We start from the raw sequence: 12,991 nt of genomic DNA, 5'->3' as shown, positions 1-12,991 counted from the left end.
CAGGCAATGGTAGCGCATGCCTGTAATTCCAGCATTCCAGAGTAGAGACAGAAAGATCTGGAGTTCAGGGTGTGCTGGCCAGATGGCTCAGTAGGTAAAGATTCTTGCCAGAAAGCCTGATGAGCTGAGCTAGGTCTCCAGGACACACAGAGCAATGCATAGGAGAGGACACATATACACTAAATAAATGACTGTAATTATATATGTGTGTGTTTATGTATATGGTTATGCTTATTGGCTAACACTTTTAATTTCAGCACTGAGAAGCAGAGACAGAAGGATCTCTGAGGTGGATGCCTGTCTGGTCTACACAGAGAGTTCAGGCCAGCCAGGGTGACATAATAAGGGTTTGCTGAAGATAGAATTTTTAATTACTGATTAAAAGTTTAGGATGCTCACTGGTGACATAAGGAAATCAAGGCTAGCCTGGGATGCATGAATCCTTGTCTAAAAAACAAACAAACAAACAAAGCTCTCAGCTGCTTCCCACATCCTCGTCCTTGCTTGGCTTCCTGGAGTCAGAGCTGTAGGGGCCTGGCTGCTGCTGGGCCTCTGCCCCAGGTCTCAGCTCTAGCCCTCCCTCCAGGACAAGCAGTAAGCAGAGCCAAAGGAGCAGGTCCCTGACGACCCTCCATACAGTGTCTTCCAGAGCTGATTCCACTTTTAACAAATCTTCCTGGTCAACCCTCCTGAGGCAGCCAGGTCAGGACAGGGGCTAGCCAAGAGGCAGCTGTTTATAGGTGGGGATGAGGGTGTCGCTGGCTTTGAGGAACTCTTGTGAATGAAGGGGTCAGGAGGGTGGGAGGGCGGTAAGACCTCCAACTTGATGCTCACTGCGCTCACTGCTAGCTCTGCCACCTCAGACTCTATAGCCTTTCCATTCAACATCACCTACAAGATCAGTGAGACTCAGCCTGCCTTGTCTCCCTCTTGAGTTTAGGAATGTGTTCCCGAGCCAGCTGTCTGGGTGGGCTCCACGGCGAGTTGAGGGCTCCCAGGCAATCAGGGACTTAGAGGGAGTGGGCCCAGAGGAGACACGTAGGTCTCTCCTGCAGCTCAGGGATTTCCTCCCCTTGGCAGGACCAGGCCTGTGTGACTCAGAGGGCAGGGCAACCCTGGGAGCTCTCACCGCCCTGGGCACTCCAAGACCTGTCCAGCCAGTTTGCCCATAGTTACCACACGGACATTTAATTTCAAATTTCTCATGAGCATCAGCCCGGGGATGGCAGGATCAGATGGGGTGCAGAGAAGAGGTCACCCGGGACAATCAGCTACTGCTCAGGGTTTAGCGTAGGGCAGGCTCAGCCTTGAGTTCTGGGCTCCATTTTCCCTAGGAAGTAGGGGAGAGGTTGCTCTTCCTGAGGCCTGTGGCCAAGACCCAGCTCCAAGGTCTGCCGCTCCTTTTGTTTTGAGACTGGATCTCTCCAAGTAGCCATGGCTGTCCTGAAACTCACCAAGATCCTCCTGCTTCTGCCTCAGGCACTGAGATTAAAGGTGTGTGCCACCAAACCCGCCTCTGCTGCTCTAGAGGGCAAGCCTGCTCTAGTCCAGAGCAAGCCTGCTCTTTCGTGGATCCAGCATTTTTTATTATCATCATTATTCTTATTACTATTATTATTATTTTGTCACTAATCTTATTGCATTTATTTATTTTTGTGTACAAGTATGCACATGTGCACAGGTCATGTATGTGCAGGTCAGAGGATGATCCTCAAATGTCACCTCTCTCCTTCTACCTTTCGGGTCCTGGCGATTGGATTTGGGTCATGGGGCTGGGCGGCAAGAGCCTTTATCTACCAGGTTCTTTCACAGGTCCAGGTCTCTGTGTTCTTATCCCCACCCCACAACAGAGAGTGAACCCAGTTTACGGTGCATGTGAGGAGGAGAGTGCTCTGTTACTGGGCCACGCCCCAGCTCTTGTTTATCCTTATTTAGTAACATGGCCCTGTACCATAGCGGCATCCCCAGCTCTCCTCATCTGGGATCTCAGGCATGCACCACCATGCGGCAGTACATTCCCTCTTGATGACAGCTGAGGTCCTCCCACTTCTGCTGTGTGGTAGCTCTAAACCTACCCCTCCCCCACACCCCAGATCAGTGAGGTGGGTGGGCCTGGTGGCCAGAAAGCAACCCTCCTCCAGGAAGAATCCGGATCTGTGTGTGAGGCATGTGTAAGAGCTTGCCATGCCCCCTCCCGTGCCCGTATAGTCACTTAGCACAGAAACTCACAGCTGGGGACACCCTAGGGGACGATTCACAGTAGTAAGCCCTACCAAAGGTTAAAGAAATCAGAGGCCTGGAAGAGAACAAGGGTCTGGTCCTCTGTAACTCCACAACCCAAGGTAGAGCGGGGACTGGGAACAGGGATCTGATGACCAAGGACCCCAAAGGTCTGTTTCATGGTTGGCCTTTGGTTATGGAGACTCGAGAAAGTATTTCTTAGAGTAAGGCACCTGAGGACAACCCTCTTTTTGAACCTGTCCCCTGGCTGGCTCTTAAAAGATGAGAGGACATTCAGAAGACACCCAGGCAGGGCTCAAAGACCCTGGCTGGGCCTGCCTCATCTGTTTGCCAGGGTGATGCTGCTTGGTGGCTTCCCTTGCTCACCTCCAGGCCTGGGAGGTGCTCTCTGCAGGTGGGAGGGTAAGAAAGGACTGAGTGAGGCCCTTAGAGGTTTAATACCACACCAGGCAGAAGGGGCAAGGCTCAGGTACTGGCCCAGAGACCCTCCCACCCTGACATGGGACTGGGGTTCTGAACAAGTGAGCCCACACTCGCACCTGGGGCACTGGAAGAAAGCCCAGAGCCTATGGAAGGGGCCCCAAGATCAGATAGGAAAAAATGAGCTACTCAACTGACCTTCACCCAGAGCAGGTGGTGAGCGAGGCTGGAAGCTACTCCAGCCCTGTAACCTGAAGCAAGATCAGAGCAGCAATTAGGCCAAAGGGTCTGAATTTGGTGGATCCTGAGAGTCCTCAGCTAAAACTCCTCACACCCTTGAAACCATTTCATTAGGGCCTCGAAGATTCCAAGATCCAGAAGGCGACACAGGACGAGGGTGGCGAGCACCAGGCCAGGGAGGTGGGAGTAATTCTGTCAAGGGCCCTGGAAGGGGAAGACAAAGCTGCCAGGTGGGGCATGGAGGGAAGGTTAGGGCAGCCTGAGGGGCATTTGGACCTGGGACTTGGCCTCTGGGAGCGTGGGTCTGGGCTCTGCAGGACAATATGCAAATCATTTCCGGTCTCAGGGCTAGAGCCTCGGGCTGTGAAGTGGGGGTTTTTGGCATGCGTTAGGGAGGGGATGGCTCTCTCTGTTCAGGGATATATGCTCTTTGGAACTCCTGTGTTAGCTGTGCTCTCAGGGAGGGTGGGGCCAGGCAGGCAGCTCTACCTTAGCCAGCACTGAAGGAATGTGGTAAACGTCCCTCCTGGGTTCAGTTCTGGCTCTGTACAACACACTCCCATGGACCCAATGGGTTTCGGTTATTAGTTTGACATGTCAGTCCTCTCTCATTCTGCATAGTGGGGACTTCCTGGTTTGTGCAGAAAGAATGTTCCCAAGGGATGTCCTCAAGAGGCCCAGTACTCCAGGCCGGAGCAGTCCTAAAAGCCTTGACTTAGCCTGAATCTTCCATAGACTTCCTGAGGTTCTGCCCAGATTGGGGTGGGGGCAGTGGGGGCAGCAGTAAAGGCCCAGAATAGGTGGGTGGGGAGAAGATGTAAGAGACTGGAGGGGGCCTCACTGACCCTGGGGGAGGGGCCAGGACATTAGGAGCTAGTCATTATTCATTAACCAGTTCAGGGACAGGTGTGGCAGCTCCTATACCACCATCTCCAGAATTCGCTATGAGGCAGTGAGGGGAGCCTGGAATTCACTTCTAGATATAGGATGCTAACTTCAGTTGATCATCACCTTGGCCACAGGAGTCTTTACACAGTTGTGAGCATCTCTGGAAATGAATTGGGCAGAAGTTTGTTGTTTGTTTGTTTGTTTTTTGTTTTAACCTTCTAGTTGAAAGTGACAAATCTGTGTCTATGACCTTGAACTTCTGATCTTTCTGCCTCTAATTCTCAAGTGCTTCAATCACAGGCGGGCTCAGCCAGTCCTGTTTGGTTTTTGTTTTTGGGACGCTGAATCCAGAGGTGCGAGCAAGCACTTTGCTGACTGAACTACAGCCTCAGCCTCAGAGGTCACTTTTAAACAGAAAATACATGACCTGAAAGGCGTGGTTGTTTGTCTGTTGGCTGGGTTTTGAGACAGGGTCTCATGTAGCCAAGGATGACGGAATTCCATCTCTCAAAATGTTGGGGCTGTGGGACAGGACCCCCACACTTAGCCGGGGTTTGTTACTGGGAAATAAAGCCAGGGCATTTATTTCTTTCTAGTTTTTAACTTTCCTTTGCTTTTTAGGCCTTTTGGAGACACGGTCCCACCTAGTCCAGGCTTATAGGCCAGGCTTCCTTGAGCTCCTGATCTACCAGCTTCTACCTCCCAGGTGCTGGGACTGTAGGCATGAACTCCCATACAAGATGTTTTCGATTTTACTTTTAATAGAGCCCCTTTAAAACCACACGGGAGACTTGGATCGAACAGCCTTAGGAGAACAGAACCATTTATCCAGTGGGGGTTTGTTTTGTACATTTACTTATTTATTTTGCGTGGGGGAGAGGCAGGCAGCAAGCACATGCCACAGCCCAAATGTGGAGGTCAGCGGGCAGGCTGCAGGAATCTGTTCTCTTTTTTCACCATGGGTTCTGGGGAATCAAGCTTAAATCATCAGATTTGATGGCAAGCACCTTGGCCCACTGAGCCATCTTGCCAGGACTCCTGAGTGGTTCTTTGGAGTCTCTTCTACTTATCAAAGAGCAAAATCCCAACTGTGGCCTTTAAGCTATTTATTTGGGGTTGGAGAGATGGCTTCTAGAGGGGACCCATGTTTGATTCCCAGCATTCACACGGCTGCTCACAAGTGCCTGTAATTCTGCCTCTAGGGCTTCTGATAACTTCTTCTGGCCTCTGGTGACCACTGTACATACATGGTGTACAGATATACATGAAGGCAGAACACTCATAAACATTATATATACATATATGTATAATACATATATATAATATATTATATATATTATATATTATATAATAATAGATAGATAGATAGATAGATAGATAGATAGATAGATAGATAAATAGATAGATGTTTGCTTTGCTCGGTGAAATTGTAATGCTGGCACTTGGGAGGCAGAGGCAGGAAAACCACTGAGCGATTCAAGCTAGCCAGGGCTAGCAAGATCCTATCTTGGAACAAAAGATGAGAGCTTTTGGTTTCCTGTAGTTTCATAAACACAAAAGAATCTATCTCAAATGCCCTTCTCCCAAGTGTCACAACTATTTATCCTATGAGGAAATTCAGATTCTGCCTCCTCCAGGAAGCCCTTCTTGATCATCCCTTGTAAATAACACCGGCTGCCTCTGCCTGGCCAATGCTCTACTGGGCAGCATCTCCTAGAGCGGGCACAAGTAATGCCAACTACATCCTCCCTGCATCCAGGGCCTGGCAGGCAGGCAACCAGTGGCCATCAGGAATGAGAAAAAAAAAAACTCCTGCTGGGTTCAAGTTGGCCCCCACCACTGGGTGCCTCTCCTGATCTCGAGCTTCCTGCTATGAGTCTCAGCCCTGCCTCTTCCCAGAAGCCTCCCCGGGTTGGCATCAGGAAGGAAGGGAGTGGACAGTGGGCGAGGCGGATGTGGCAGACCTGCTCCATTTTTGGCAGGTGAGGTGGCCCACCTAGAACAGACTCTGGGCAGTGAGCATACTCACCAGAGGAATGAAAGTCAACAGGGGCCGGACTCGTGGCCGGGCTTTCAGCGTGGCTGTTCCCGATTCGCTCACAGTGTTGAACCGATTGTCTCCATAATAGATCCCATCTATGAAAGGCAGAGAGGGGTGCAGTGAGCTGGGCGTCAAAGAAGGGGACCAGGCCACCTGCAGATCCCAGAGAGGAAACCAAGCCTTGGGGTTGCGGGCTTTCACACTCTAACACAGTGAGATCCCGTGGTTGTGGCGATGAGATTGCTTGTGGAAATGGCGAGGTCCCGTTGTGGAGCAGACTGGGGTGGGTGCCCGAGGCTTTGGCCCACAGCCGCCATCACTCTCCTGACACCCTCCAGTACACCCTTCCAGCCCTCCACATTCACACAGCACCTGCCCCTGAGAGCCAGGCAGAGGCCTGGGCGGTGGAGGGCGAAGCTTATCTGACATTTCTCTCAAGTGTTTGCATTGCTAATCTGGAACAAGCAGAGCAGAGGAGCCTCCTGCTGTCCCCTGTGGCCAGCACCCCTCTCTAGGTCAAGCACTTCCTGACCCCAACCCACCACCACCATTGTGTGTCCGTGCCCTTGTCTGTGTGTGTCTGTGTGTGCGCGTGCCATCTTGCTTCAGTGTACCCTTGACTGCAGAATAGAGAGAGAGCAAAAGAATTAGTGCAGCAAAAATACATTAAAAAAAAATCCCACTGGTTGTAAACGTTGTTTAACCTCCCCCAAACCTTAGGTGTCCTATCTGCCCAACGGAAGTGAGAATGTCAACTTTATATATCAGCTATGGGGTATACGTGTGGCCAGTATACAGAGGGACTGAACTAAATGTGATCCCTAACCCGGAGGGAAGATGACACAGAATAGACCCTCCAGACCCTGCTCTGGGCTGTACCTAAAGCCACGGACCAGTGAGTTGCAAGGTTCACAACCAGTCTCTCTCACGACCTTTGACACCACTGATAAGAATTCGCCATTTCCTCCCACGTCCGTGCGTACTGTCACATCCACAGGCCTCCTGCTTTGTGGGTCATACGTACAGAAGGCGGTTGCCCTATTTAACAGACCTGAGGGAATGAGGGACCTTCTTCTCTCCAGCCAGAGAGGAAAGAGGTCAGAATCTCACAATTAAATAGAGCCCAGGGTAGTGGTGCACGCCTTTAATCCCAGAACTCAGGAGGCAAAGGCAGGCAGAGTTCCAGGGTAGCCAAGTCTGCATCGTGATACCCTGTCCCAAATAAATAAATCCCAATGAACCAGACCCTTGGTGGTGCTGGTTAGAAAACAACCGTACACATTTTAGGAGGAAATTGAACAGAATTCAGAATTGTGCAGGTGGCTTTTGCTCCAGAAGACTCGGGGGGGGGGGGTGTTTGATGTAATAAGGGTACCCAGCGATGGGAGGTGGTGGCAGGGCGCACTCGAGACTCTCCATCCCCCCACGGGTCCCCGGATAACAGCTCCACTGTGCCCACCATTGTTCCAGAACACAGTTCTCAGAGCACTGGGAGTGAACATGATGTCCTGGTCTGGCTTGTCAGGCTCTGGTCTGTGGACTGTGCACACAGACCATGGGTATCATGAAGCAGGGAACGCTGACTGCCGAAGCCCACAGGTGTCTAGAACAGAGCCTGTTCCGAGCCCGACCCCTTCGTGTGCCCGAGAGGGTGGGCATTCTGTCATCACTGTCTCACAGGCCCCACGACCCAGCCCTGACGCCTGGACACTGTTGCTGGCATTGGTCCCTGGTGGCTTCACCTCTCAAATACTGGTGGTCAAGGGACTGATGACACAGGAATGCTAGCTAGGAGCTCAAAGCCAGCTTAGGCTATGCAGTGACTTCTAGGTTAGCCTGGGCTACACTGAGACCTTGTCTCAAAAATAAAACAAAAACTTGGACTGGTGAGATGGCTTAGTGGGTAAAAAGTACCAACGGCCAAGGCTTGCAACCTGTTTGTGATTCCCCAGGACCCACAACATACATGTATACATATATATGTGTACACACACACACACACACACAGAGTATGAGAGAGAGAAAAAAAGAGAAAGAGAGATTTCTTATATAGCTCTGATGTGAAACTCAGAGAGGCCCACCTGCTCTGCCTTGTTAGTGCAGGGATAAAGACGTGCATCACCAGGCCACTGTACCCGGAAGGGACCCGTGGGCAGGCTGACAGGCTCAATCTAGGCCCTCCTCCACCTAAGTCTCAGTATGGCCACCACAAGCCAGGTCTTTCAAGAGCTCAAGGTCAAATTGTTTTTTTTCTCTCCAGACTCAAGGCCAAGAACCAGAACCACATAGACTGTCAGAAGCCCTCCCACGTGGGGACTTCCTCTTGAAGTAGCTGAAACTCTGTGGATCAGAGTCAAGAACAGTGAAGTGGGCCTTCCTGAAAAGCAGCCCCTCTTCAGGCCGGGGACAGAGGAGGAGGTGCCTGGAAGGAGGCTGGACAGGGCTCAGTCAGAAAACCAGGCCCTGTCTTCTCCGCAGTCAGGCAGCCTTCTCTCTACTCAGTCTGTCCGCTGGAAGGGGCTGTGTGCCCAGAAGCTTCGGGAGTGTCATGCATGCCCCGGATGGGGCGTGGGGGTGGTAGGAGAGGTTTGGAAGGCCAGAAAGGACAAAGACCTACACTCAGACCTCCAGGAGGGCCTTTAGGAGTGTCCTAAGATGCTAAGAGCCTGTAAACAAGGTGTGAGTCTTAACCAAACCACAGATAGACCAAGGGTTGGGAAGCTAGCCCCAGGTAAAGGCACTGTCTGCCCAGCCTGACCTGAGAGTCATCCCTGGGACCCACATGGGAGAAGGGGAGAATTGGCTGCTGCAGTTGCCCTTTGCTTCACACAATGGCTTTGAGGACACAGAAACACACATGTGCACACGCACCACTAAATCAAATGTAATTTTTTTAAAAGCCCAAGAAAGCACAAGCACGTTATCACCATCAGCACCAGCACCATCAGCACCATCAGCATCACCACTGGTCCCCTCATCTCCTTTTTTCCTGCTAAGCGTTTAAGGCTTCGAGCCTGAATCAAGTCGCATCCCCTGTAAAGTATAAGGAGCACTTGTAATGGGGTACCATGGGGTAAGGGAGATCAGGGGGGAAATGGCCTCTTGCTTCCTGGCCATGATTCATTGTGAGCTCTTGATGCTTGGGGCTGCCTTCTTGAAAGGACTGAGGCCCACAGTGGAAGGGACTGGGTCAAAGCCACAAAGCCCCCCATAGCGTCAGGTTTACAGGTCAGTGTGGCATCTCACACGGCCTGGCTCTCGATGTCGCTCCCTAACAGGGCATGCCTGGTTCTCTGGCCTGGGTGAGGCATGCACATGCCTCTATGTATGTGTGTGTTACCTGGGGGATGCCTTAGGAAGCCGGGGACTCACCACAAGCTGCTGGCAGACTCTTGAGTCCTTTTTCCCTACTCCTCCACCCAAGAGGAGGAGCCATGAAATCTGCATCTGTTCCCACAGAATTCAGGTTGAAATCCTTTGGTAAAATGCTTTCTATTCTTAGGGCCAAAATCTGGTGACGGACCTCCATGGTCATTGAGGTCAAGATATTCTGGGACAGTGACTTAGCTTGTAGTCTCTAAATCCTAGATCTGTCCAGAGTAGCAAGGAAATCAATCCATAAATTAATGGCTAGTATATATCAAGCTACTGATATTAAGCTTTTACTAAGCATATACTATGACCCGTGTACTTTTTTCTTTAAGAAAGGTCTTGTTACCCTGCCTGGTGTAGGCACTATTCTTTATCTTACAGTCCTAGTAATTGAACCCAAGTCTTATGTCTGCTAGGAAACCACCCTGCTTCCCACCATAGCCATAGAACATGCCAGGCTCTCCTCCTGCTCTGAGCTATCACATGCGTGTGTGTGTGTGTGTGTGTGTGTGTGTGTGTGTGTGTGTGTGTGTTCGCACACACACGCAGGTGTGCACCATAGCATGCCTGTGGAGATCAGAGGACAGCTTTGCTGTGTTCATTTTCTCCTCCCACCTTTACATGGGTTCTAGGTACTGCACAGAAGTGAAACCTTTCCCCCTATGAGCCCATCTTGCCAGCCAGGGGAAATACTCAAGAGTCTCCATTTTGATGAGAAACCTGAAGCAAGAAGAGGTCATATGGCCACAGCACCATATCCGGCCAACAAGAGAGGCCAGTACTCAAGGGCCAGCCACATGACTGGAGTCTGACCCCTCTGGTCATAGCCAGCACAGCAGCGGAAGAATGCAGAGTTTGAGAGTCTCCTGTAGTTGATGTAGCCCACAGGGAGGACCTAGGCAATACCTCCGGGTTCACACTCAGTTGCTCTAGGCAATACCTATGAACTTCTGGCACTTTTTCAGGCTCAGTTTCTCCACCTGTAAAATGGGGATTATGAACTTCAACTTTGTAGGTAGCCTTCCAAGTTCATGACAGTGAAGCCGTCAGGGGGTAAGAGCAGAGCTAGAGAGCCTCAAACTGTCAGGACCCCCTGCCAAGTGACCTCTGGAGTACTGGCTAATGGCTAAGATCTACTGGATTTCAAGTGCTAAGAAGGAATGGAGTTTCAGCTTAGGAGACATGTGGCTTTGACCCAGAGTAACCTGGAACCCTCCAACAATCTCCCACCCCCACCCCCGCGTCCACTGCACGACAGACACAAACCAGACCCGGTATACTGGGGCGGGAGGGTGGAACAGCCAGTTTTCTACCGCTGGAGAAGCACAGGCTTTCCAGGGCAGCAGCAAGGGGCGGCCATGAGAATATGGCCCACAAATGACATTAATGAGGCCCTTCCTCGCTAATTAGCAGGTTCACATGACAGGAACCTGAAAAGGCCAGTTTGTCCCAGCAAGCCCCAGCAGGCCTGACCTAAGCACCCAGAGAGAGGCCTGCCTGCCTTTATCCAAGGGCAGAGGGGACACTGAAGTGTCAGCTGGGGTGGAACGGAGGTAGGGCAGCGGGGCCCAGAGCAAAGCAGTTGACACATGATGGCATCTCAAAGGACACCAGTCTTAGCACGGGGCCTGAAGAGGGCAAAGGTAACCCTTTCACTCTCTAGGGAAGGCTGGTGTCTCAGGGCCCAGAGCAGCCCAATGACGTCACCTGGAACTTGCTAGAAACTCTGGATATCCCCCTATTCCAAACCTGTCAAATCAGGAACTGCTCTTAACGAGAGCCATGTGATCAGAGCCACGTGATCGTGTGCACTTTGATGCTTCCCCCTCAGCACAATGAGGACTCTTGATTCAGGAAGATATATAGTGATAGACGGGTTTCACAAGCCCAGGCGATGGGGCTGATAGGAGAGCTAGTATTCAGGCTAGGGGTGTATTCCACGGGACAGCACTGCCTAACTCCGGGTTCTATCCCTGACACCTCAGGAGAAAGAAAAAGCTGACATGTCATTATTAACTTACAGGCTGCAGCTATCTGCAGGGTCAAGGTGACTCTGCTTTCTGGGTTAGCTAGAGCAAAAAGAGGGACTTCCATAATGGGGCCACAGTGAGGGTTAAAGAGACAGGAGAGCACATGTGTGTGTGTGTGGTGTGTGTGTGTGTGTCTTTGTGTGTGTATGGGGGGTGTGGTACATGTGGAGTGTGAGTGTGTGGAGTGTGTGGTGTGGAGTGTGGTGTATATATATGTGGTGTGTGAGGTGTTTGGTGTATGTGGGGTGTGTGTAGTGTGTGGTGTGAAGTTGATGTGGTGTGTGTGGGGTAGATGTGTGTTGTGAGTATGTGGTGTATGTTTGGTGTGTGGGGTATGTGTGTGTGTGTGAAGGGTATGGAGGTGGGGGGGGGTGCCACACTACCAGGAAACCACAGCCTGTCTTTAACAGCACACCTCCAGGGTGTGTTTACCCTGTGACAGGAGTGTAAACAAGTGTCCTTCACACCCTAGCAAAGCACAAGTCAGCTGTCTATAAGCCAGTGATAGCCCAGCCTTGGCTGGATTTAGGCGCTCAGCTCTGGGAGAGTCATGGCTGGTTACCCTTTAGCCTGGCCTGGTATGCAAAATGTGTGTGGCCTGGGGAGAGCTCCTGGAAGAAGATGCTAGCTAGCCAGCAGCCATCATCCCGAATGCTGCTAAGGAACGAGTCACAGTTCAGCACACATTCATTTCCAGCCTGCTGTGTGCCCTGCAGGGGTCCTCGGGAGAAAGCCGACAGCTCAGCTCCAGAAGGGGAAAGAAATCCCAAGAATCCTCAGAGCCTCTGGTCCAAAGAACCACCTCAGAATGAGGCGCCTAGGGAATGCTAGCCCGGAGGCTGGGCCTGAAAAATTTGCATCTGACGTGTGTCTGGCGGCTCTGCAGGGAAGGCTCTGTTCGTCTGGTAGAATTGGGCAGGAGAGTCCCCGCTTCCCACCGCTGGGATAGAGGATTAGCAGCAGGCAAAGGATCCAACTAAGGGGCCACAAGGAGTAGAGGAGCTGGAAGCTTGGACAACTTGGTTGTGGCAGCCCCAGCGGCTGCTTTTGTGGATCCATTTCTTATCAAAAAGGACTACAAAGACCTGTTTAGATTCGAATTTATCTTCTCAAGTGCTTAAAAGACAATTGCGAAGCCGTTTGAAGCCCCTGTTTGGGTGGCAGAAGGCTTAATTAAGATTGTGATTGCTAGCCAGGTGTGGTGGCGCACACCTTTAATCCCAGCACTCGGGAGGCAGAGGCATTCGGATTTCTGAGTTCGAGGACAGCCTGGTCTACAAAGTGAGTTCCAGGACAGCCAGGGCTACACAGAGAAACCCTGTCACAAAAAACAAACAAAAAGATTGTGATTGCATTCAGTAGGGCTGTAATCACCAGATACAGAAAAATTTACCCAGCACCCCCTGTGCCTGTTTGGATTATATCTGCACCCAGCCTGTCCTTGTGCAAACAAACTGGGACCTGGGACGTGGCTGTAGCCACAGGCCAGCAAGCTCAATTCCTTCACATTCCTGGACATTGATTTCTGGTTACCCCCACCCTCGTCAACCACTTGCCCCCCCACCCCAGCACTGGTCACAGTCTTGGGGTTCTTTAGAGCTGGAATGCCCCACCCCTTTGAAACCTCAGGGTGGCCTCTTCCTGCCCACTTCCTTTGGAGAACCGCCACCCGAGGACAAGGAAATGCAGCAGGCAGGGACAGGCAAAGTTCAGAATGGGAATGAGCCTGTCACAGTGAGTGACACACACTTGTGGTCCC

At 51.4% G+C, this 12,991-nt stretch overlaps 1 protein-coding gene across 1 annotated transcript in view; it reads right to left on the bottom strand.

Moving 5' to 3' along the window:
• AI661453 (expressed sequence AI661453) overlaps window positions 1-12,991 on the bottom strand; it is a 34,000-nt gene that overhangs the window by 18,149 nt on the left and 2,860 nt on the right. The window contains exon 2 of the mRNA NM_145489.2: window positions 5,819-5,925. Coding sequence (NP_663464.2) covers window positions 5,819-5,925 — 107 coding nt within the window. The remainder of the gene's footprint in view (window positions 1-5,818; window positions 5,926-12,991) is intronic.

This window comes from Mus musculus, chromosome 17 (genome assembly GCF_000001635.26).
Source record: "Mus musculus strain C57BL/6J chromosome 17, GRCm38.p6 C57BL/6J".
Classification (NCBI taxonomy): Eukaryota; Metazoa; Chordata; class Mammalia; order Rodentia; family Muridae; genus Mus; species Mus musculus.
Note: the sequence above shows the minus strand (reverse complement) of the source record. Positions and strands in the feature narration are given on the sequence as shown.